This window comes from Aspergillus steynii (assembly GCF_002849105.1).
Source record: "Aspergillus steynii IBT 23096 chromosome Unknown P170scaffold_3, whole genome shotgun sequence".
In the NCBI taxonomy this organism is placed as follows: domain Eukaryota; kingdom Fungi; phylum Ascomycota; class Eurotiomycetes; order Eurotiales; family Aspergillaceae; genus Aspergillus; species Aspergillus steynii.
Window position 1 is genome coordinate 3632676 of NW_020194400.1, and position 24139 is coordinate 3656814.

General features: G+C 28.9%; 3 protein-coding genes across 3 annotated transcripts; 1 reads left to right on the forward strand and 2 right to left on the reverse strand.

The window, feature by feature from the left end:
* Positions 1-392: 392 nt before the first annotated feature.
* Positions 393-1628, forward strand: P170DRAFT_446221 (aromatic compound dioxygenase; the record flags this gene model as incomplete). Its single annotated transcript, XM_024850777.1, has 6 exons — positions 393-639; positions 693-855; positions 945-1050; positions 1108-1150; positions 1332-1450; positions 1488-1628. The coding sequence occupies 6 exons, from the start codon at positions 393-395 to the stop codon at positions 1626-1628; spliced, it is 819 nt and encodes a 272-aa protein (XP_024706374.1).
* A 606-nt stretch (positions 1629-2234) lies between these two features.
* On the reverse strand, positions 2235-3430 carry P170DRAFT_406631 (lytic polysaccharide monooxygenase auxiliary activity family 9 protein). The gene is made up of 3 exons (XM_024846641.1): positions 3016-3430; positions 2706-2949; positions 2235-2641 (listed from the first exon to the last, which is right to left on the reverse strand). The coding sequence occupies exons 1-3, from the start codon at positions 3341-3343 to the stop codon at positions 2461-2463; spliced, it is 753 nt and encodes a 250-aa protein (XP_024706375.1). The 5' UTR covers positions 3344-3430; the 3' UTR covers positions 2235-2460.
* A 2435-nt stretch (positions 3431-5865) lies between these two features.
* Positions 5866-7250, reverse strand: P170DRAFT_464077 (uncharacterized protein; the record flags this gene model as incomplete). The annotated part of the gene is made up of 4 exons (XM_024852220.1): positions 7048-7250; positions 6901-6971; positions 6557-6848; positions 5866-6467 (listed from the first exon to the last, which is right to left on the reverse strand). Exons 2-4 carry the CDS (start codon positions 6931-6933, stop codon positions 5866-5868), a joined length of 927 nt encoding a protein of 308 aa, XP_024706376.1. The 5' UTR covers positions 6934-6971; positions 7048-7250.
* Between the last annotated feature and the right edge of the window lie 16889 nt (positions 7251-24139).

Genomic DNA, 24139 nt, shown 5'->3' on the forward strand with positions numbered 1-24139 from the left:
GGTCAAGGCATGTACGGCATACGTATGGCGGCGCAACGTTAGTACCTCTCTCCATTGCCCTAAACCTGAGGAGCTCCTCTAACCTCTAACCTTTTTCCTCTAGAAAGCGTAGTTTCCTGGAAAGGTTCCAAGATCAAGATGTGGTGACGACGATATAGAGCCATACCAGTCAACGTCAATTGATTACGACGACACGGGGTAGTGGCATTTGATAACGGAGCCGTCCATGGTGGACAGGAGCCTGAACATACCTGACTTGCGTAACTCGTAGGTTAGAAGAACATATAAGTAGGTTCCAGAGGTCACGTCGTGAAGCTTCATTTTTATCAACCTTATCTTTCCCTCAGCACGGGTCTTCCTAATTGGCTAGTTTTACAAAACTTTCAGTAATTATGGTTCAAATTACATCTCTCATCCTTGCTGGAATGGCTATCTTCGGCTCAGCCTTTGCCCATCCTGCGCACGACGTAAAGGCCGAAGCTGCTGAGCGAGCTGCCTTTAACAAGCGCACTCCAGTCGAGAAGCGAAGCCTTGGACACTGTGATAACACTCTCAAGGCCCGTGGCCATACCGCCCGCAGTGTTAAACGCCGCAACAAAACCGTCCAACACCTTCGTCGCAGCCTCGGACTTTCTACTGGTATGTAGTATTATAGATGCGCATGGCTCACTAACTCAAATTACTTTCGTTAGTCGCAAAGCTTAAAGGGCGCTCGTTCGAGTCCGCGCTGAATGAATCCCATCATTCTGATTTAGAGGGAATGACTCAATACTACAACCCTGAATACGAATACTTGTTCAAATCCGAATCCACCTGTGCTTTGGCCGAAGACACTACGGAGGGTCCTTACTGTAGGTTTGATATGTATTCCTTTTGTTCCAAATAGCTCTCGTTTACAATAAGCAGATGTTTCTGGCGAATACGTGCGCCCGAACATCGCCGAGGACCCAACGTGGTGTTCCCCTCTGGTTGGATATCCAGATCATCGATTCCACCACATGCGAGCCTGAACCTCAAGTCTATATAGATATATGGTATTGCAATGCCACTGTGAGTGTTCCAAGCCCTCTAATATCATATAGAGAGCGAAAATGCTGAGTCTACTAGGGTATTTACTCCGGTGTCGAGGCCAGCACCAACGGCAAGGACTGTAATGCGAACCTGAATATCATATTTCTGCGAGGAATCTAGAAGTCCGATAACAATGGTGTGGTAATATTCTAGTCTATCTTCCCTGGACACTACACCGGCCGCGTAACCTATGTTCACGGTATTTGCGCCTTCCAGTAATCCCTAGTCTGGAAATTTGAACAGCTAATGTAAATCTGCAGTCTTGACCCATAATGCTAACAAGACAATCGCGTTGGCTAACGGTACAATCTCCGGCCTCTACTCTTCCCACTCCTTATATATCGGTCAGCTTTTCTTCGACCAGGACCTTATCACCGATGTTGGAAAAAGTTTCTCTATACACCGATAACACCCAGGAGCTTACCATCAACGCCGAAGATGATATTCTTGAGGGCGAAGCCAAAGACATTGATCCTTTTATGGAGTATGTGCTGTTGGGCGACAGCGTCAGCGATGGTATCTCGTCCTACAACTACAATAATAGATCATTAATCTAATCCCTTGGTGGGCTTTGCGAAGCGTGGGCTAGGTTCAACGTGCGACTTAGGTCTTTAAAGCGGTTATATTATATGACTTCTACGCTTTCGGGATCTATTACACAGGTATCTGTTTTTAGGTCTATAGACCGATCTCACTTCCTGGGTATAGGTCCTTTCAGTGGTTTATTAACTAGGCTAGCCTAGTAGTCCAGTATTTATTGATGAGACTTTATTACAAGAAGCCCAGCCCTTATTCGACTTGATCTAAGACCAAGCAGTAATTACGACGCGGTCTAATTCGGGTGTTCATACTACCCCGAGGGTTTCTATTGCTAGTGTGGAAGCAACAATGGCTACTATCGCTGGGGAGTTCCGTTGCAACTACTTGAACCAAGGCCAGGTACGTGCTATCCGGCGGTGGTTCAAGATATAATTCAGCTTTTGGACGTTCTGGGTTACTAAGATTATGCGTAGCCTAAACTTCTTCTCCTGCTTGCTTGATTGAGTAATCGCTAATTCTACAAATTTTGGTTCGATTACCCATGATTACAGATCTAGTACCTTCAATTTGGGATTGGTCGCTGAATTGATGGATGGATTAATTATACCATGCGATCGCTGTGGCTCCACATAATTTTAACTTAAAGACGCCTATGCCTTCAATGAGTACGTACCAGCCAAAGACGTTAACCTTGTCGGGCATTCCTCCTGCGGTGCTATCCAAATCTAATACTCCTTCGTGTGCATCGTTCTCCATCAGCACAAGTATGTTGCTTTTCAAGGGCTCGGGTGGGCGTGACAGGGTTACCGCAGTGGTGGATGGTTGGATAAGCGTCCAGAGAACCATGGCTTAGTTGAAGACAGCATCACCGATGGGGGTATCCTGGATATCGGCATTAATGTCATTGGAGGAGTCCATCCAGAGGTTAGCACCGTTGAACAGCTTCATGTTCTGGTTGTAAAGACCCGGGATCTGGTAGGTGATGCTCGGTGAGCCGTTGCCGGAACCGGTGACCTTGACCTGAGCGCAGCTGCGGCGCATGGTTAGACAATGTCTTTAATATAGATGAATCCAGCAGGTCAGATAATACTTACCTGTAGAAGAACTCGGCCTCGTTGTCCTGAGCACCATGGAGACCGACATGCTCAGCCCGAATCAGGTATTCACCGGCCGAGGTATCCGCAGGGATCTGAAACTCAAACTGAGAATCACCGTAGGTGCACCACGCATCGGTAGTAAGGTCGCCATTCTCGTTGCACAGAGTCTGCTCCCAGATCTTAAACCACTCGCCGTCGCCTTCGTACTCCTTGACGTTGCCGGTGGGGGCCTTAGACATATCTAAACACCGAGAAGTAATTAGTAAATTAAATATAGACAAGTAGATAGAACCCGGTAGGAACATACAAACTTGGCCAGGTCCAGGGTGAGCAATGCTGCTGTCGTAGAATAGCTTTATAGCAATAGTATCGCCAGCAGCGACTTCGGCGACTTCAGTATTAGCGGCATTACTAAACGAGCCCAGGTTGCAGCGGAAGTCATTGTCGTTAGGGGTCAAGTTGTCGAAGGTATTAGAATACTTGGTGGGCATGTAGTTCTCCGTGCGCGTGGTCTGGCGAATATACTGCCAATCACTAGAGGCCACACCATTCAAGACCAGCTTACTGAAAATATAGTGAGCCGAAGCAGATTGGACCAAGGCCGCAGTAAGCGCAACAAGAGCAGAGTGCTTCATTTTCTTTGAACGAATGATTGGACTATCGAAGATACACAAAAAGGAATGTGCGAAGAGCGGTAAAGATCTACACCAGGTAGAGCTGGATAAGAAAAAGAAAGAGCGAATGTTAATGGGGTGTCATAGGAGACCAACAAGTTCACCAGCGGACAGAAGGGCACTTTATAGGTTTGCCTGGAGCTCAGCTACTTTGGCGCTGAGGGTTTCCAGAACCTGCTTTACTATCTATCCGAAACAAAGTGTTCAAGGATCAAAACGCCAAGATTTGGTCTAGTTCCTAATTCGACAGCTTCTCGGCACCAAATTTCCTAATGTATCATGTGTTTTTTTCTCAAATGGTTTCCGCTATGTTTAAAAGACGTTCTAGATGAGGCCATCCATTTGAACCCATTTCGAATTAGAGTCGTCTCGGCACTGTTTTGACTTGAAACTAGAGGAAAAATTGGCACGCTTAAGTGTGATTTAGCCGCGCCCCAGGCCAGCTTTCAACCATAGCCAAATTTTTCCTAGTCAACTACAAGACAGTTTTCGCACAGGCGCTCTACCTAGCTCTTTCGCTTTATTGGGGACGAGGATTTTTTCAAATAAGTTTCGCGCGTTCAATATCAATTACAAGTCTTAAGGCTTTTATAAATTGTTCTTCCAAATCTAGTAGTCGTTTGTGTCATGTCTATTTTTGCTTCCATATACAGCACAGGGTGATACGAACTTGGGCAGGATGGATTCTCTGCGGTCGATAACTTGTAATTTGGGGCCGTAGCTAATGGCCTTCCATTATGAGATCCGCTATTACCAGGCGGCATGTGGGCAGCTAGAGGAATCGTGCAATCCTAGCCTTGCCCACTACAGCGTGCAAATCAGGCAATGATCTTCGTCCTACGGAATCATCCCAAGTCCGTCAGTCAAGATTCTTCAAATGATCAAGCAGTTTGTGCAGCTTGTGTTTGTCTTCCAACGGCGGAATGGTACTTCATGGCACGCCGGAGTTTTAGTATGTTTAGAATAGTCAAGATATAGAAACGTCATTTTATGCCAGGATGTAGAAATCGCTATATCGGAGCTCACATCCGGCCCTAATCAGTAACCTCGAAATCGATCCTTCCTAGCAGGGTAGATTCGAGAGTCCGTGAAAGACCTATCCCTTTGACTACACGATTTTGCTTTCTGGATCGCTATTCTGAACACACGCTCTCCGTAGCCTCTCTCAGTGTCCTTTAAATTGCTATCATAAATAATAGGAAAATATTGTACAAAAAGCTCGCCCGGGGAGGACAGCAGTGGTGACAGTTAGATAAATCGAGAGAATCACCACTTCTTCGCGGGAACTCTAGATAACGCAATCCCCCTTGTCATTACAATGGTCGGCAGTTCCCGTACAATAACTACCGGCAGTTCCTCTGTATCCGGAACACTATTAGCCCGAGACACTCCTCTCCTTTGCACCTTGCGCAAATTTCGAGAATCCCAACTAGAGAAGCACGCCTGTCGGACTTTCTCCGTAGACTGGCAGAGCTCCACCGTAGCATATTAAAGGCGCTAACGGCGCTCAAGTCTTGGCTTGACTAAGGAGCGTGCAGAATGCCAGCTTCGACCATTCGGTGCAGTCTTCAATTTCCTTGCACGGATTAGTGTGCTAAATAATGTTTGAAAGGATTATATTTAGTACGCCAGTTTAGGGCCCTATGGGTCTGGAACAACGCCCCCCGTTCCCGATGAGCCCTAAAGAACAAAATCCCAACTGGAAATTGGCTCGGTAGGCCGACGGAGCTCGTGTCGCCTTAGTGGTTTCGTCGGGCGGGAGTGCTCGTATTCTTATGCGTATTCGCTTTCTTGCCGCCGTGCCTGCTATACTGACATTGCCTCCGTAGCTAGATGTTAGATGAAGGCCATGTGGATACAGTAAACTGTTGCCATGAGTACACGATGAAGCTGTCAACCAGTAAGGACTGGGCATGACTGGTAAGCTCCGGGTTTCTATTCCAGGCCTACGTTTCTGAACTTAAAAGGAAATAACATTAATTTCTTGCAAACTGCTGTGAAATTGCAAATCGGTGTGGCCTACCCACTGGTGTGAAACCAGTGGTAGGCAGTACGCTACAGATATTACTTAGGAATAGGGCATCGAGGCCGTCGAGGCCTGGAAATAGGCCAAGCGAGTCTTCCGTCGCGGATTCCCGAAGCAACTGTTATGTGCGTCGGAACTTGTCCTAGAACAACCACGACGAATGCTTCCCCTAGTCTAACATTAATAAGGCCGAAAGATACCCGCTCAGTTAGATTTAACTTACAGTCAATGTAAGTATATTCGCTCATGCAACAAATAGATAATTGAATGGGATTACGGAAGTACATATGGAGTTTATCTATAATAAATTACGGAGGTTCCAACTTATATGTTCAGCCATTCAGGACGAGGCTCCTCGCGGGTCTGCTACCACCGAGCAAACTATATAAGTACCATAGAAGCAACATTACTAAAAGATTGTTTACAATGCCGTGCAGTGTATTGTTGTATCAGTTATCTACTTTTGAAGCTGGAAACCTACTCGAACTACTTCTCCGAGGGGTTTGGCTGGCGCTTCAAGATTCTCGTTTCGAAGCCGTAGAAAGGTAAATGAGTTGCAGCATAGATCCCTCGCCTGTATTAGGCCAGCTGCACAGCATAACTTTTCCAGGGCCTGAGATATACGCGACCAGAGACGGTCAACACTGAACATGGGGATTTCGTCAGTAGCTAGTATATAGGACACGACAGCCGACTGATTATCCTCGTGGAGTTCAACGAACCCAACCCAGTCAGATTCTGTTCGCGCCGTTGGGCCTATTCCAGCCAGACCACAAAGTTCTTCAACTATCTCAAGCACATCTTTAAAGTCGCCAGCTGCCGGTTCCTGCTTGGACAACCACCCTCGTGGGTCCTCTAATAAATATTGCTGTTCTGAACAATACCGATGTGAGCATCGCGGAACATGCCTATTTGGTTGGATCACAAAACAAGCAATTTCGGTTGGTTCGAAAAATATCCAAAGAGAGTCCTGCACTTCGTCCAACAGAAGATTGGCGATCTCCTGGAGACTGTATCCGGTACCCTGGAGCTTCCGTATCCATATATGATCATTTTGGCCTTGATGCCTATAACATCATGGGAGTTTTCAAGAAGCGTCAACAGCATTTTTCCACTTGACTCGTTTGCAGCTGCTGTCTTTAGCACACCTTCAGTAATCTTGACCTCACCACCTCGTTTGTCAAGGAGTAAAGCCAGCAGACTCTCTCCGCTCCACTGATTTCTCACTGCAGCCTTAACTACCTCTTCGGTAATCCTAACCTTGTCCCCTCGTTCCTCAAGCAGCAAAGCCAGCACTTTAGGACCACTCCTCTCATTTCTTACTGCAGCTTTGACCACCTCTCCAGTAATCTCGAGCTTATCTCCATAATCACCCAGTAGAAGACTCATTGCTTCAAACCCGTTCAACTCATTCTGGGCGGCTTTTACGGCCTTGCTTTCCTGCTTTGTCAATTAGCAATTGATTGGTATATCTACCGTGGATTGTACTTCCCATTATAGAATCAAGTTCGTGTCTGCTCGACATAACATCAAAGAGACAGGGACATTAACTCAAGTCAATAACTGTTCCAGAACACATCTGATCAGTCTGGAATGCAGAGAAAGAGCACACAAACCTACTGCGGTGCTTCGGTTTTACCTGGTTTTCAGCTGTGCTGAATGACAATCCTTAGCAGTTTTAAATAGCTCGTCCAAATGTATCTTCAACAGACTTCTCAACGGTGCGTGTGTATTCTTTGCGTTTATAGCAGGAAGCACTCTAGGGCTGTGATACGTGAGAACTTACCTTCGCTTGCAAGTCGCTATCAAAGGAGACAAATCGAATATGAATAATGAGAAAATTTTCATGTCTTAGGAAGAAAAAGGGGTAATGGGCTTGTCAGCGAAGGTTGGGCGCTAGATAAGCGTCACATGACTTTGCCTTTGTTGGTCGCTAAATTACTAGGCGTGGTTGTTGCTGCTAGGTTCCTTTTCGGTTGGGATACAGCATGGACTGTTGTCGCCTTTTTTCTCGCACTAATATCGCTTCTGTTGTGCATATTCTACCAGTTGTGATCTGATCTTGTTATCGGCTCTCGCCGGTCGCTGGAGTATATAGTTAGTTCGAAAAAGAGTGTAAGCACCTTGGCGCCCACATGTCCGCGCTTACGGATTACGAGCTTGATTGGCGCCCATATTTTGGTTAATCAGAGTAGCGCTAGTCCAAAGTCGATATTCTGTTATCGATGAGAAAACTTGCAGGTTCCTAGTAATCGGATATGAAGTTAAAAGTGCACGTGAATAAGGCTTAAATTTTCTTGCGGTAGAATGGGGAGTGCCGAGGTATTAAGGAATAAACGTGATATGAGACCTCGGCGGTAGATTTTTGTTTGATAGGGGGACCAGGCAAAAACCGCGGGCGCATTTTTCTACGTGGTCTGTTCAGTAAACCAGTAAACCGCCATGGTCAAACTAAGACCTGTTTCGAGCATACAGTTCAGCTCTTGGGGGGGTGTCCACTCATGGTAACTCAAATTAAGCCCCCCCCCACAATTATCTAGACTCTACCCTCCTCAGAAGTTATCCGTCTTATGCAGGAATCAAAGTACTCTGGAGAACATATCAAAGCCCGGTCGCGGGATCAAGAAATGGAGCAATATAGCATTAGCTGCCTTAAATAATAAAATACTCTCAAACTTTCCAGGCTGTTCCAAATACCCGCGCACAAATTCAAACCAACAAAAACATGCGTCCATGCCAAGGATTGGGTTCTCAGTCATATGAGAGCATTTTCTTTGTTTGTTTAGGAGGCGTCAGCAGCCGGCAACGGCTGTCCAACCAGAGTCAAATATAGTGGCAAACATGCAGAAAGCTCAGTGAATAGTTTTATGCAACACACTACTATCAAACATTTTCCTATTATGTATGTGAGCATCCACGAGGAAATTTAAAACGGATATGATTCAACAGGTGGATGCTCTACTTGATCAGCGAACTTCATGCTTGCAGTATGACTCCAAATAATGAAATTCCTCGACGCCCTGTGCTCCTAGCGCCAGCAAAAAACGAAGCGTCAGCTCAGGGTCCATGTTTACCTGATAAGACACGAAGGCGCCGGGACATGGTCAACATTATTCGATTGTCACGGGCTGGACATCTAAGAAACAAGTACAATCTGTTGCGAAGGCTCTAGATAATCACGGCAAATAAAATACTCTCTAACAAAACAGCAACCAATCCAATAATATCTTTACTAATTAAGTTTAAGAAAAAAAAACATATAAATAAAATAGGCAAAGGCTTTAAGTATTAGATCAGTAGAACCTGATACTTATGTTTAAAGGCTATATATATCCCCAGCATGCCTCTGTAAGTATATCTTGTGCAGGACAGACAGATCACAAAAATTACATTTTTAGTCTATTAAATATAATAATTTAAAATACCTCTTTACTCTATTATAGTCAGAGTATACCTTAGGACATTAGAAGTATGTGAATATTTGTTCCGCATTCGGAATATCTTTCCTGCCAGAGGTATATTCCTTCTCCGACAACGCAGTTAGCGGCGCATCAGACTTTATCTTTTGAGCTAGCAGAGATGGAACTATATTATTATTATCAGATGATGCAGAGTACTTCTATTATTTTTAAAGGGGCCTACTCTCTTAAAAACTATAATATTATATTCTAGTAGTAATAGCTTTATTATGTTATGTTTACTTATCCTCTAATAAATTAATAGTGGGCTAAATAAAAAATATCTTTATAAGAAGAATCTGCTCCGGTAGTATTATAAACCTTTTTTATAATATCTCGCGTGCGGGCTTGTTACTGACAGCTTTACTAGTTAATTACTATTTAATATTAATTATTACTTGTTTTTAACTAAAATTATATTATATTTCTTTCTACTATTTTTTTATAGATATTAATATAAATTATAAACTTTATATTTTTAATTCTCTAGTATTACTTATAATACTAGCTTATAAAAGTAGCTGCTGTATTAAGAATCTAGCTTAAATTACTAGTATATAACTGATTATAGTTCTAGTTTCTTTTCTACTAATTCCCAGTCAGTATTGCTCAGATATTATAATTACCACTAATTAATCTAATAATTTATCTGGGTTACAGTCTTTAAGAACTCCTTATTAGGATTAAAACTATATATAATCTCTTATAAGCCAGTATATTAACAGAGATAATAATATTTAATAAATATTCTGCTAGTAGCGTGAGCTATAATTATGTTATATTATACTTTACTAACAAAGCCTGGACAAAAGACTTAGTTTATCTATTATTAAGGGAAGAGAACTTTAAGGGTTTATAGTTTATTTACTACTCTTATTAAACAAATCACCTCTTCTGTATTAGAATTAGTAAGAAAAAAAATAATTAAGGAAGCCGTGTATCTTACTAGATATTCTGAGCTATATATTAAGTATACTTTTATTTATAAATATCTTTTATAAAATATATAACTAACTATAAATTATATTAATCTTCAGGAAAATATAGTAATTATTTATTTTTTTTTTAAAGGGAGTAATATTTTTTATTAGCCATCTTTAATAAATAGCCTCTATAAATCTTCTATTAAGGTTAAGTAAGGCGCTTTAAATATATAAATATAAAATAATATATTAAAGAGCAGGACATGCGGGCTAAAAATAAATAATATACTATAAATAATTTCAGATAGTAAAAATATGTTTTTAATTAGCCAGTTAGTCTAACAAGCCATATAATAGGTAGATATATAATACCGGATAATACTTACAGCTTTAACATACCCAGAACACTTTTTATAAACTAAAGCTTAAGTTCTATTATTAGTACTAGAGGTCCTCCGCGCGGATCTTACTAAAATAATAATTATAAATATTTAAATTAAAAATAAAGTATTATCTGTTTCCGGTTGACAGTAAATAATCTAATAATATTATATAAATATAAAATAATCCGCTAAAACCCCAGGTGGAATCGCTTTTCCTGGGTTTAAAGAATTATCTTATTAAATAGGACTATATCTTTAATATACACTGGGGTACTTACACGCGGTTATTTATTAAGGCCATGCTTATTGACCAAGTGCCTTATACCCTGTCTGTTCTTGTCAGAGCAAGCCTCATTAAGATGACAGGGAGATTTAAAAAAAAAAAAAAAAAAAAAAAAAAAAAAAAAAAAAAAAAAAAAAAAAACAAAAAAAAAAAAAAAAAAAACAAAAAAAAAAAAAAAACAAAAACAAAAAAAAAAAAAAACAAAAACAAACCATGCGAACTGCTTCACTCATCTCTTTGCTTATCTCATGTTTAGTAACCTGTATATAGTAAATTCGAAAGTACTTCCAATCCGCCTCCAGGGCACTAGCCTTTATATAGTCTTTCTAATAGCAGCTATTAGGACTGTACTCTAGCTTCAGATATTAATTAAAAAATTAATATATATTATTTAAAGATATCTCACATAGTATATCTTTTATATCCTCCTATTTTAGATTAGCACACCACTCCTTTATTTTAATTTAGCAGAACCTGAGATAAAGTATGTTAGTTAATTAATAATATCTTGCTATAATCTTTTAATAAAATTTTAGTTATTTATTAAGTCTAATACCTTTTTAGTTAAAATTTTAGCTTTTTTATATTATTAAATCAGTTATAATTCTTTAGTATTTAGGCCAGGTCCTTATCTATATTATTATCTGAAAGTTAGTATAAGGCCTGGTAAACACACTCTATATTTAATATATTTAATTATAACAGTTTTATCCTAGTACTTAGACTTAACTTTTTTCTAGTAATATTTTAACTAGCTAAAAGAGAACACTCCGGCTTAATAAGATTAGTTTTAAAAAAGTCAGGCTTAAATAGTCTGTTACTATTAATATTAATAGGAGAAATATAAAAGGAATCACTTATAATTTAGTAGTTACTAATATTAGACCTCTGATAATAATATATAGTCAGGAGATTATACTAACTATAAAAAAAAACTACTAAAAGATTTAAAATATTTTAATATATAACTAAATATATAACACAGAAATATAAGGATAGGGAAAACTTTAGAATAATAATTAAATTAAAAAAAAAGAGAATATTAAATAAAAGATAGTTAGAAAAAAGATATTTATAACTATAACAGCTAGATACTGGCCAGAGTATAACAGGCGGGATAAAAAAGGCTATTTTTGGTACCCTTATAAAAATATAATAAATAATAGTAAAGTAATAAATAAGCCCTCAGGAAGCCAAGATATAAACACCCATATAATAGCAGCCTAAGGCAGAAGCGGTAAGTAAGCTAATGTATGATTAAAGGAAACAGGAATATAGCAGAGGGATGTTACTGAAAGGCGGCCATTTTTAGCAGTACCTGCCACCAAAAATGGCAGCAAAATAGCAAACCGCAATTCTTTAAGAGCGAAAAATTAAATAATAAAATTAAATTATATAATAAAATACTGTTATTTTTTGATATGATTAAATGATTCAGAGATTATATAAAAATATTCCTAATATTTAAATATTTAAATTAACTGAGCTGAATCGCTTAGGTAATTTTTAAAAAAGATATTTTAGAAAATACCCTAAGCCCTAAATTTAACCTTAGAACTCCTAAAAAGAAACAAAACTACCCCTGTTAATTAGACCCTAATAGAGGCTATTATAAATTTAATTAATATTTTTATATTAATAATTTATTAAAGAAGTAAAGAAACCAGAAAATTAGTCATGTGATCCTGAGACTATTTAATAATTTAATAAAGCCTCTAGAAACCCTAAATTTTATATAGTGTTTAAAACTACAAAAAATCGCTTGAAATTAATGAATTAAGTAATGAATTAAAATAATAAATTTTTAAGTAATTTAATTATAATAGCTTTAACTTTAATAAGACAAGAAAAATACGCTAGTCTTAATTAGGTATTTGATACTGCTGCAGATACCTATATTTATAATAATTAATTATTATTTAGTGATTATTATAAATTACTTATGTTAATCTCTATAGGGAATATCTAAACATTAATTAAAAATTTTAGAATAATTAATTTAAAACTTTTAAATCCCTATAAAAATAAAATATTATTTAAATTATATTATTATATTTATATTCTATAATTTTATATTAATATTTTATCTGCCTCAAAAACAAGGTAATCGGGTATTTACCTTAATTCTAGGGCTATATACCTAGAAAGCCCTAATTACCACCTGATTTGCGAAGTCCTCGAAATTATAGGTATTTATTTAATTAAATAGAGTGTTAATAATTATATTTAATAATTACCTGAATTAACTTCTGAAGATAATTATATTTATTATCTAAATTTATTATAGAATTTACTACTAAATACTGAAGTAAATAAATTAGAGGCCTATTTAGCAAAAAATTTAAATAAATTAGTTATCTCTTATAAAATAGTTAAATTATAATATTTAAGATTAGGGTACCCGAGCTCTAAAGCCCTAAAACACCTTAATTTAGTAGTTAACAGAGTAAAAATTAATAATAAATTAACTAAAATTAAAGATCATTACCCGATTTATTAATTATTAATTTTAAAATATTAAATTTCTTAAATTCTGATTTAATTAAGGACTAAACTATTTAAAACTATTTATTAGGACCTTATTTACTTAAATCAGGGAATCTACCAAAAACAATATATTAGCTATATATATTACTTTTATTTAAAATTTTATATAACTAAAGTAATTTTATTAAAAGATTATGTGAGTAATTTAATTATTAAAATAATTTAATTTATTAAATATTAATATTATATAATTATTAAATAATTTTATTTAGATTAAAATAGAAATCTAGCTTATTTTTATAATTACGCGAGATCTAAAGGGGTGATTTGCAGCACTAGCCTGATTAAATAATCTAAATAAAATCTATTTATAGAGCGTTCAGGTGCTTTAATTATATAAAAAATATAAATTTTATTTATTAATTTAAAATTACTGCCATATTTATAGCCAGAATTATTAAATATAGTAATATATATATTAAATCGCACCCCTATTTATTTACTAAAGTACCCTGTATAAAACCTTATTCAAACATCTTAATTAACTTTTATTATATATAATATTACTGCCAAATCTCTCTACCCTAAAATAATATAGTTACTAAGCTTATATAAAGATTTTAAATATCCTTAAGCTTAGTAAGCTTAAACCAAGAGCTCTGATTGGCTACCTGATAGGGTATGTTACTTTAAATATATAAAGAATATAGATACCCGGTTAAAATAAGATTATTTTAGCACGTAATTATATCTTTGATGAAATAAAGATCTATAAAAATAAATAAAATATTTAAATATTTAAACTAGACCTAATTAGGTTAGAAAATCCCGAACTGCTTAGTCTTGAAGAAATTAATAATTTAATTTTTTTAATTTTAATTAATTTACCTAAAACTACTGAATTAGGGTTTATTAAAACTAAAATTATTAATAATATTTATTCTAAACCTGAATAAGGTAAATCAGAACTACTTAGTAAATATAATCTTATTTACTATGAATCTGAATATAAAAATTAAATGATTAAATTAAATAATTAAAATAATTAAAATAATTTAATTTAATTAAATACTTAAAGTAATAAAATTTTAAGAGATTAACCTCCTATCCTGTATTCTTAATCACCCGAAATTATTATTAATAATTTTTATGAATTATTATCCCTAAAAAGAAATAGGTCAAAATCACCTAATCTAGAACCTTTAAAAATATCTCGAAATTTTATATTAGCTTAAATTAGCAATAATAAATTATATTAAAATAATTTGCCTATTAAGCCAACTAATTAAAATAAAATAATAAATTTGCTCTTTTATAATAAATAGCTAAATATATACAAAATTGAATATAATTAGTTAACTAAAATGAATATCTAAAAAGCCATTTTTAAAACAGATAATTTAATTTAAAAGATCCTACTATTAAAATAAATATAAAAATATAAATTTATTAATCAAGATTAATTATTAAAATTTAAAACAAGAATATATATTTGCGGAGACCTTTAACCAATTAATAATTTTAATTCTAGGGCTATTATCTTAGCCACGTGAATATTTAAGATTATTATAGCCCTAATTATTATTTTTAATCTTAAAATAGCCTAATAGGATGCAGTAAATATATTTCTAAATAGTAAATTAAATAAATTAATTTATATTTTACTGCCTCCTGGAATTGGTCAATAAAATAAGGTTTTTAAGCTAAAATGAGCTTTATATAAACTATGCTGATCCCTATTACTATAATAACACGAAATAGGGAATACTCTGTAAAAATTAGGCCTAAAATTAGTGCCTGAAGATCCCTGCCTATTTATAAATGATTATATAATTTTAATGATTTATATGGATAATATTATTTTATTATATAATTAAAATCATTAATCGAAAATTAACGAATTGAAAAATTAATTATTTTTAATATATAATTTAAAGGATTTAGGTGAAATTTATTAATTCCTAAATATAAAGGTTATTTAAAACTAGTAAAATTAAATAATTTAGCTTAATTAAGCAGATTATATTAAAAAAGTTACTTACTGCTTTGAATTAGCTAATCAGAATTTATTTAAAATACTTTTATTATCTGGTAATTTAAGCGAATCTATAGGGTAATTACTTACTAAGCCCTATCACGTGGATTATTAAAAAAAATTAGCTTAGTTTTATACTCTGTAGTTATTTCTAGGCTAGATATTATAAAAAGTTATAAAATCCTTACAAAACATATGGCCAAACCTTATTCGAACTATATAAATATAATAAATTACCTGATTTTATTTATTTATAAAATCTAATTTAATTTAATTTAATATGGTCTTGAGTTAATAAATTAATTAAAATTATTACTAATTTTTAAAATAGCTAGTGATGCAGCTTATATAGATTTATTATAAAGAAAGTTATTTAAAGGCTTTATATATTATTTATTTAGCAGACCTATTGATTAATCAGCTAGAAAATAAAAAATAATTATTTTATTTATTACTGAAGCAGAATTATTAGCCTTAATTATAATTAGTAAATATTTTTTATAGTAGAAATACTTATTTATTATCATAGAGTTTAACTCTGAAGAAAAACTATATATTTATTATAATAATTATTAAATAATTAACCTGCTTACTAAGCCTAATTTAATTTATAAAACTAAATTAAAATATATGGATATTAGTAATTACTAGCTTAAGTAAGAAATCAAGAAGAAATCTATTAAATTAAAATAGGTCTCTACTAATTAAATAATTACAGACGGCCTTACCAAACGCCTGACTAAGCAGGAATATATGAAATTTATTAAAAAATTAAATATAGTTAATATTAAATATCTTATTAAATAATTAATTATTTAATATTTATAGTTTTAATTAATACTTTTATTGATTTAAAACTGAAGGGGTATGTTAATTAAAGTTATTTGATATTATCTGATTTATCAGAATCACCTGATTTAGCCTTATAACTGAAATTTATTATAATTTTATTCTTATTTTATTAAACTCTTACTTCTACCACTAAATTGTATAGGAGAAGTAAGGTAAAACTGAGCTTAATATAAGCAGAAAATAAAAAAAAAATTTCTGAAGAAATTCTTATTTTAGACTAGCTTATCTTCCTAATTAAAAAATTATTAATTACTAGAATCTTATAGAAGTTAGAAAATATAATTTAATAAATTTCTTATTTAAGAAATTAAAAGTTTATTTTAACCACTGTAGTTAATAGTTTTATTCAGATAATTAATATAAAGGGTCTAGAATATCTCGCTTATTTATTTTATAAGTGTCAGATGGGGTAGGTAGGTCACGTGGGTTGAATAGAAATTTCAAATAGCTAGATAGAATAAGGAAAATTAATCAGTCAGATGAAGTAAACAGTTTATCTGGACTACCTAGATCTGATAATAGACCAGAGGTCCTACTATTCGCTATATATGTAAATAGGTGAAATTGATTGAATGAATGAATGAAATTTAATTAAATAAATTAAGTGGGTAAATCAACTTTTAATTTCCTAAATAGGAAATTTATCGAATTATATTTTCTAACTTCCATAGGATTCTAGCAATCGGTGATTTCCTAATTAGGAAGGTAAGCTAGTCTAAAATAGGAAATTCTTTAGAAATTTTTCTTTTTTTATTTTCCGCTCACATTGAGCTCAGTTTCACCTCACTTCTCCCATACAATTTGGTGGTGGAAGTGAGAGTTCAATAAAGTGAGAATAAAGTTGTAGTAAATTTCGGTTATAAAGCTAAATCAGGTGATTCTGATAAATCAGGTGATGTTAGATGACCCCAATTAATAATAAGCTATAAAATAAATATTGCTATCCTGGTTATTCTGATATTATTTAAATGATTTTATTATGATTTATATATTAAATTTTAATTATTTTAATTATTCTAATTATAAAATCTTGATCATTTAATTATTTAAATAATTAAATATTAATTTAATAATAATTTATAAGGTTGATCTTAAAGGTTTAGATTAATAATATAACTTACAGGTGAAGGCCTAGAAGGATCTGATGATTTTATGTTTGTAATATTTGCTTAGGGCCAGATTAAATTAGCCCTGATTTAATTATCTATAAATATATAGTCAATGACCTGTATTGATTTATTCTTTTTATTAAGTTGATTTACCCACTTAATTTATTTAATTAAATTTTATTTATTTATTTAATTAATTTCACTTATCTATATACATAGCGAATGGTAGGACCTCTGGTCTATCTATTTCAGATCTAGGTGGTCCAGGTGAACTGTTTACTTCATCTGACTGATTGATTTTCCTTATTCTATCTAGCCATTTGAAATTTCTATTCAACCCACGTGACCTACCTACCCCATCTGACAAAAAGTTAAAAAATAAATATAGAATAAATAGAATTAATTATTTAATCTCTTAGGGATTAAACAGGTGGTCTTTTTTAATAAAGGGTTTCGCGAGAATTAGTTCTTAAATATCTTGGTAATCCTATAGACCTCTGGTAATCTAGTTATTTTATATTTTATACTAAGATAAGTACTAATAATAAATATATTTTTTTTAATAAAGCAGCTATCTTTAAATACTTAGTATAATATTTTGTGCTACTGCTTTAGTATTTCTGTATAAAATAAAACTATTTTATACTTAAAATTATCTTTATAATTTATTTATAACTATTATAATTTTAATATTTAATAGAGAATTAATTTATTATATAAAAATTATAATAATTAAATACTTTATAAATATTTAAGGCTATTTAATACTCCCTGTAAATATAAATAATACAGATAAATTTAATAAAATCAAATATTTTTTTTTAAATTCTCGCGATTATTCCCTATATTAAAAAAGGTTAATTATAAGGTTTTATATTATTTTAATAATAGATTTTATATTAATTTATATAAAGATTAATCTTTTAACTAGTTTTCTTATTTTCTTTATTATTTAATACTATTATAGCCCTAATAAAACAGAAGTATATTTATTTTATTTTTTTTTAAAAAAAGTTTTACTTTTATTTTTATAAGTTTTCCTTTTTTAAAATTCTAGTAAGAACCTTATAATATACAAGTTAGATTAATATAAGCCTAATTCTAATTTTATATAAGGCCTTAAAAAGTTAAAAAATATTATTAAACTAGTTAATTATTATTTTTATAAAAAAAATAAAATTATTACTACTAAGTAATTAATTTATAAAAATATTATTAAAATTAATAAAATAACTTTTCTCCTAGTTAAAAAGATCTTTTACTTATATAAGATCTTTTATAGCGCGCCAGAGATGTCTGCTGTGCTACTAAGGCTATTATTATCTAGATTATTATTAATAAAAATCTTATTATTAATAAGGACTTACTAGCCTGTGCCCTAATACTATCTTTAAAAATAAATTATTTTCTGAGCCTGAGAGGTTACTAACTTTAATATATTATTATTTTATATAAAAAAATAAATAAAATACTAATTTTTTTATAGGCTGTAATTTTTACTAATATATCTGATTTTATAAAAAAAAAATATTTAAATAAAAAAGTAAATCTTATATATTTTTAATTTTATATTATAATAAAAATAACCAGGGTATAAAAACCTTAGAAGATATAAGGCCTTTTTTTTTAAATCTTATATTATTTTTATTTTATTTTTTTAAAAATAATTATTCTATTATTTTTTTTAACAGGGATCTAAAATATTTTAATATATTTTTTTTATTATTAAAGAATAATATTTTTAGTTTTATATAAGATATCTAGGAGAATATTATTAAAATTTTAGATAAAATTTTTTTTTAATTAATTATTATTTATTTTTTTAATTTTTTCTAGTCTCTCTTAAAGATTAGAGCTATTTTATATTATTATTTTATTTTATCCCAGAGCCCCCCAAAGCCATATTTATTTTAATCTAATATTTTTAATATATAAAAGTACTAGGATTAAAACTATAGATAATATATATTTAATTATATATTATTAAAATATATAAATATTATATAGTTGTAAAATATTCTTATAAGCCTGTTCCTATTTTTTTATAAAAAAAATAAATAAAATATAAACTATCCGCGGAAGTAAGAGCTTATTAAAAATATATAAATAATTTATTATAATTATAGAGTTTTTTAAGTACTATTACTAAAATACTAAAAATAAAATACTTTAAATATATTAATCCTTAAATTATAATATATTTTACCTTATATAATTATAATAAAAAATACTGGGTCTGTCCTATTTTAACCTAATATAAAAGAAAATAATACTTATAATTAAAAATAATAAAGTATTAGATAAAGTCTAATAAAAATAAAAAAAATTTTTTTATATTAAATAAAAACAGGTCTTTAGATTATTTTTTCTTATATCTTATTATTAATTTATAGTCTCTAGTATATTATTAAAACTTCTAATCTTATAAAATAAAAAAATATATATTATTATCTTGTAGGTGGATTATTAAAGATTTATTTCTTATTAAAAAAATAAAAAATCTTATAAAAAAATATTATTTTTATTTTTAAGAAAAATAATAAAATTTTAAATTTTTATATATATCCAGGGCCTCTAAAGTATTTACTAAATTATTTATAGATTTTTATATATTCTTATAATTAGGGAACTTAGACTATTTAATAAGATATTAATTTTTTCTTTATTAATTTTAATAATAATAATCTTTTTTATCTCTTACTTATTTTAGCTATTAATCTTAATAGGTTCTTAGATTATAAATATTTTATTATTAGTCTGCTAGGTCTATAGTTTTAAAAAAGAAATATAAAAGATTAGATAAGTTTATTTTTATAATTTAGATAGATATAATTAGTAAGCTTATTTTTTAATAGGTTTTATAACTTTAAATAATCTAATATATTTATTATTTAATTTTTTAGATAGCCTCTATATTAATAAATTCTTTTTACTAAATAAAACTTTGTTATTAACCTAGAATATTACTAGTTTATAATAATAATTATAATATTCTTTTTATATTTTAATTATTTGCTAAAAATATTTTTTTAATTTTTTTTAAAGGCTATCTATATGTTCCTGCTGCTACTTAATTAATTTATATTATATTTTTATCTTATAGTTAGATAGTTAAGATATTACAGGGGTATAGTTTATTAATATCTGGTTTAGAGATATACCTAAGAAAATATAAGTTAAATTATTATAAATAAATTTTATAAATAATAATTAATTTACCTAGTTGTTTTACTAAAAGTTTATATAGTAATATAAATATATTTTTATAGTTTAATTTTATTATTCTGTTTAACCATTAGTCTAGGAATAAAATACTATACTTATTTAATATTTAACTTAAAGAATCTAACAGAATTTATTTTAATATTTATTTATAAATAGTAATCCCTTATTACTAATTAATTTTTTTAGTATTTTATATTTATAAATAATCTCTTTTATAAAAATATTAGCTAATTATTTAGAATTAATAATATCTTATACCAGGATATATTATGCTATTTTAGTAAATCTATTTATTAAAACTAAGATTATATTACAGACAGAATCCTTATAATTTACTAGTAGTAAGCTTATAATAAAATTAAATATTATTAATTATTATAGTCTTTCTAGGATTAGTAAGGGATTTAACTATCTATACCTATAATAATATAGGGCCTTATTATATTAATAAATAGTATAGCTGGTAATATAATCTACTATATCTTTTAGTATAAGATTTTATTAAAAATACTGGTAAATAAAGTTTAGTATTTTATTTTATTTAAAATATCTTATAAAAAAATTATTATAATAAATATATAATAGCTTCTACTATAGTATAGCATCTAAAGGTATATATAAAATATTTTTATATTATATAAGGCTTTTTTTATTAAGGCTTTATACTTCCGGAGAAATAATTTAACTAAATAAATATTATAGATTAGTTATATATTATATAAAAGTATTCTTAAGTTATACTTACTATATTAAAACTTTAAGGCCTTTAGTATTAGATCTATATTTAGTTTTTTTATAATTATTTTGCGCGCTAATCAGGCTTATTTATAAAATATTATTATTTTTTATTTATTTACTAGTCTAATCTATTTATAAATCTATTTATATATTAAATTAGTGTTCTTATAAATAATTATTATTTACTTATTTATTAGTCTAATCTTTTTATAAACTAATTTAAGTATTAACTTAGCTTCTACGCAGTATAGTATAATCTAGAATATAAATATTATTAATTTTAATTTTAATATTATTTTTTAAAAATAAAAATTCTAGATTTTTTTTTATTTTTTAAGATAATTTTTTAAAATTTATCTTATTTTATAAAAATAATCTTTAAGGGTTTTTTAATTATAGTTTTCTTTAAAATATTAATAATATTTTAATATCTTATTCTTTTTTAATACTCAGCTAGTAATCTTATTATTTTAATAATATATTTATAAGGTTTTTATAATTAGGCTTATATTTAATTATAAAGTTATAAACTATAAGTAGCTTAGTTTATCAGGCTTACCTTATATTTAAAGTCTTTATTATAAAAAAATATTTAAGATTTATATAATTAGTTTATATATAGATTACTTATAGTCCGCCTATAAAATAGTACTATTATATCTTAAAATACTTAATAATTATTAATAGTTTTTAATTATATACTTTCTATTATTATTTAGTATTTTTAAGCTTTCTTAAATAAAAAATAATTAGTCTCCAGATCTCTTACCTATAAGATTCTTATAGTTTATTTATAAATTATAAGAGAATACTAGTTATTATATAATCTAAAATATTTATAATTATAAAATATTACTGTTTAGGATTAAAATATTCTAGTACTAGTAGTTTTATAAATATCTTTTTTAACTCCTTAAAAGTAGTATACTCTTTAAATATTATTTAAAATTATTCTCTTATTTTTAATTTCTTTAACAAGTTAATAAAAAAAATAATAATTATTATATATTAATAAATAAATCTTCTGAAGAATCTAGTAAAGCCTAAAAATGATTAAATATTATAAATTAATTATAGCTCTGGCTACTATATAATTATGTTTAATTAAAAAAGATTTAATTAAATCTTTTCTTAGCTAATAATAAAGCCTAAAAAGTAAATCTTTTTTATATAAAATATATATTTTAATATTTTTATAAAAAAATTATAATATTCCAGATATTTTAGTATCTTATTAATATACTAGATATATTCTTTTTTTATTTTTAAAAAAATTAAAATATAATTAAAATAAGTAGTATAATAATTATTAAGGATTTTTTATAATATCTTATTTATATAAGCCTAGAATATAGAGGGAGCATTATATAGTCTGAATAATATTATTATATATTTATATTATTTATAATAAGTTTACAAGGCTATTTTCTATTTATCTCCTTAGTAGATATATATTTAATAATAAGTGTTATATAGATCCAGCTTTGTAAAAACCTTAGTGTTTTTTAACTAATTTATAATTTTATTAATCCGCGGGAGTAAATAATAATTTTTAATTATAATCTTATTTAACCCCCGGTAGTTTATGTATAATCACAGGCTATTATTAGGTTTCTTAATATAAAAAATAAGAGTTATAATAAATTTATTAAAAGGCTAAATTTATCCTTTTTTAATTATTTTATTTAGATAGTCTTGTAGCATCTTTAACTTAATATAGAATATATTATATAAAAGTTTATATAAAGACTTTATATCTAGCTTTAACAGAATAATATATTCTGTTAATTTTATTAATATAGATACTATTTTTTACTTGGAGAATATTTTCTTAAACTAGATATATTACTTAAAAAGATTAAGAGTTTCCTAGTCTAATATAATTATCTTAAATAATATCTTTAATTCTCTAGTATAGTAATATTATTTAAATTAATAATAAAATACCAAGCTAACCATAGGTAATTTATTATAATACTACTAGATTTTTATAATAATACTAAAATTAAAGTCTATAAGACCTATCTAACTTCTATTAAATATTATATTATAATTTATTATATTAATAATATAAAATTATATAGTATAGTTATATATATTATTATTTAAATTAAAAATCTTTATATCTTTCTATAGTATTCTATATTAAAATATTATCTAATTCCTGATAAAGCAGATAAAGGCTAATATCTAATTAATATTAAATTAAAAATCTTATCTTTTTAGCTAATAATATAATATAAAATTATTATCTACTCTTATATCTAATAATATATTCACGGTAGTTTATTTTCCTTTTATATATAATTAAATATCTGCGCGGAGAGGAGGGAATTATAATAAAATATTAGATTTAATTATATTAAAAATTAAAGACACGCTTTTTTACTAAAAAAAAACTACCTTTTTTTTTATTATTAAAAATCTTATTTTATTAAAGATTATATTTATAAATAGTCTTTTATTCCCCTAAAAATAATAATTTTAGGAATAATACTTTTTTTTTTAAATAAAATACTATTTATTTTTATTTAAATATTTTCTTTTTTTTTTAAAAGTCTGCCACTTAAAATAGCTGTTTTTTTTAGAATACTTATACTTCATATATAGTATACTATCACCCCGAAAAGTTAGAAGGCTGCTTTAAGAAGTAAAAAAACTATTTTAAAAGTTTCCTTTTTAAAAGGAATATTTACCTCTAAAAAATAATCTACTATATAACTATAGTATTAAGTAAGACTTTTTATCTTATTTTACTAGTTACTTGTATTATTCTACTAAGATATCTATTTTAATAAAATTCTTTAATCTTTTATTAGTTAATAATTTAGGGGCCTGCTTAATATTTTTCTATAAATTTAACTATAGTATTTTAAAAAAATGATTAATAAAAAACTAATTAATATTTTTTTATATAAGCTTTATAAAAAAAATATATTTACTTAATATAACTTAAATAGATTAATTAAGGCCTTATTTTAATTAAATAAAATTATAAATATAGATCTGTCTCTAGTTTTTTTTATTTTTTATTAATTTTATTAAAAAAATTTTAAAATTTTTAAATATTACTTTCTAGAGATTCCTAAAATATATTAAATATTATAAATTTTAAAGAAATTTTAATAAATATATTTTTATATATAAGACTTTTATTTCTTCTTTAAAGAAAAAGTAGGATTGATTTTTAAAATAATATTTTAAATTTTAAATAAAAATTAAATATTAATACAGGTCC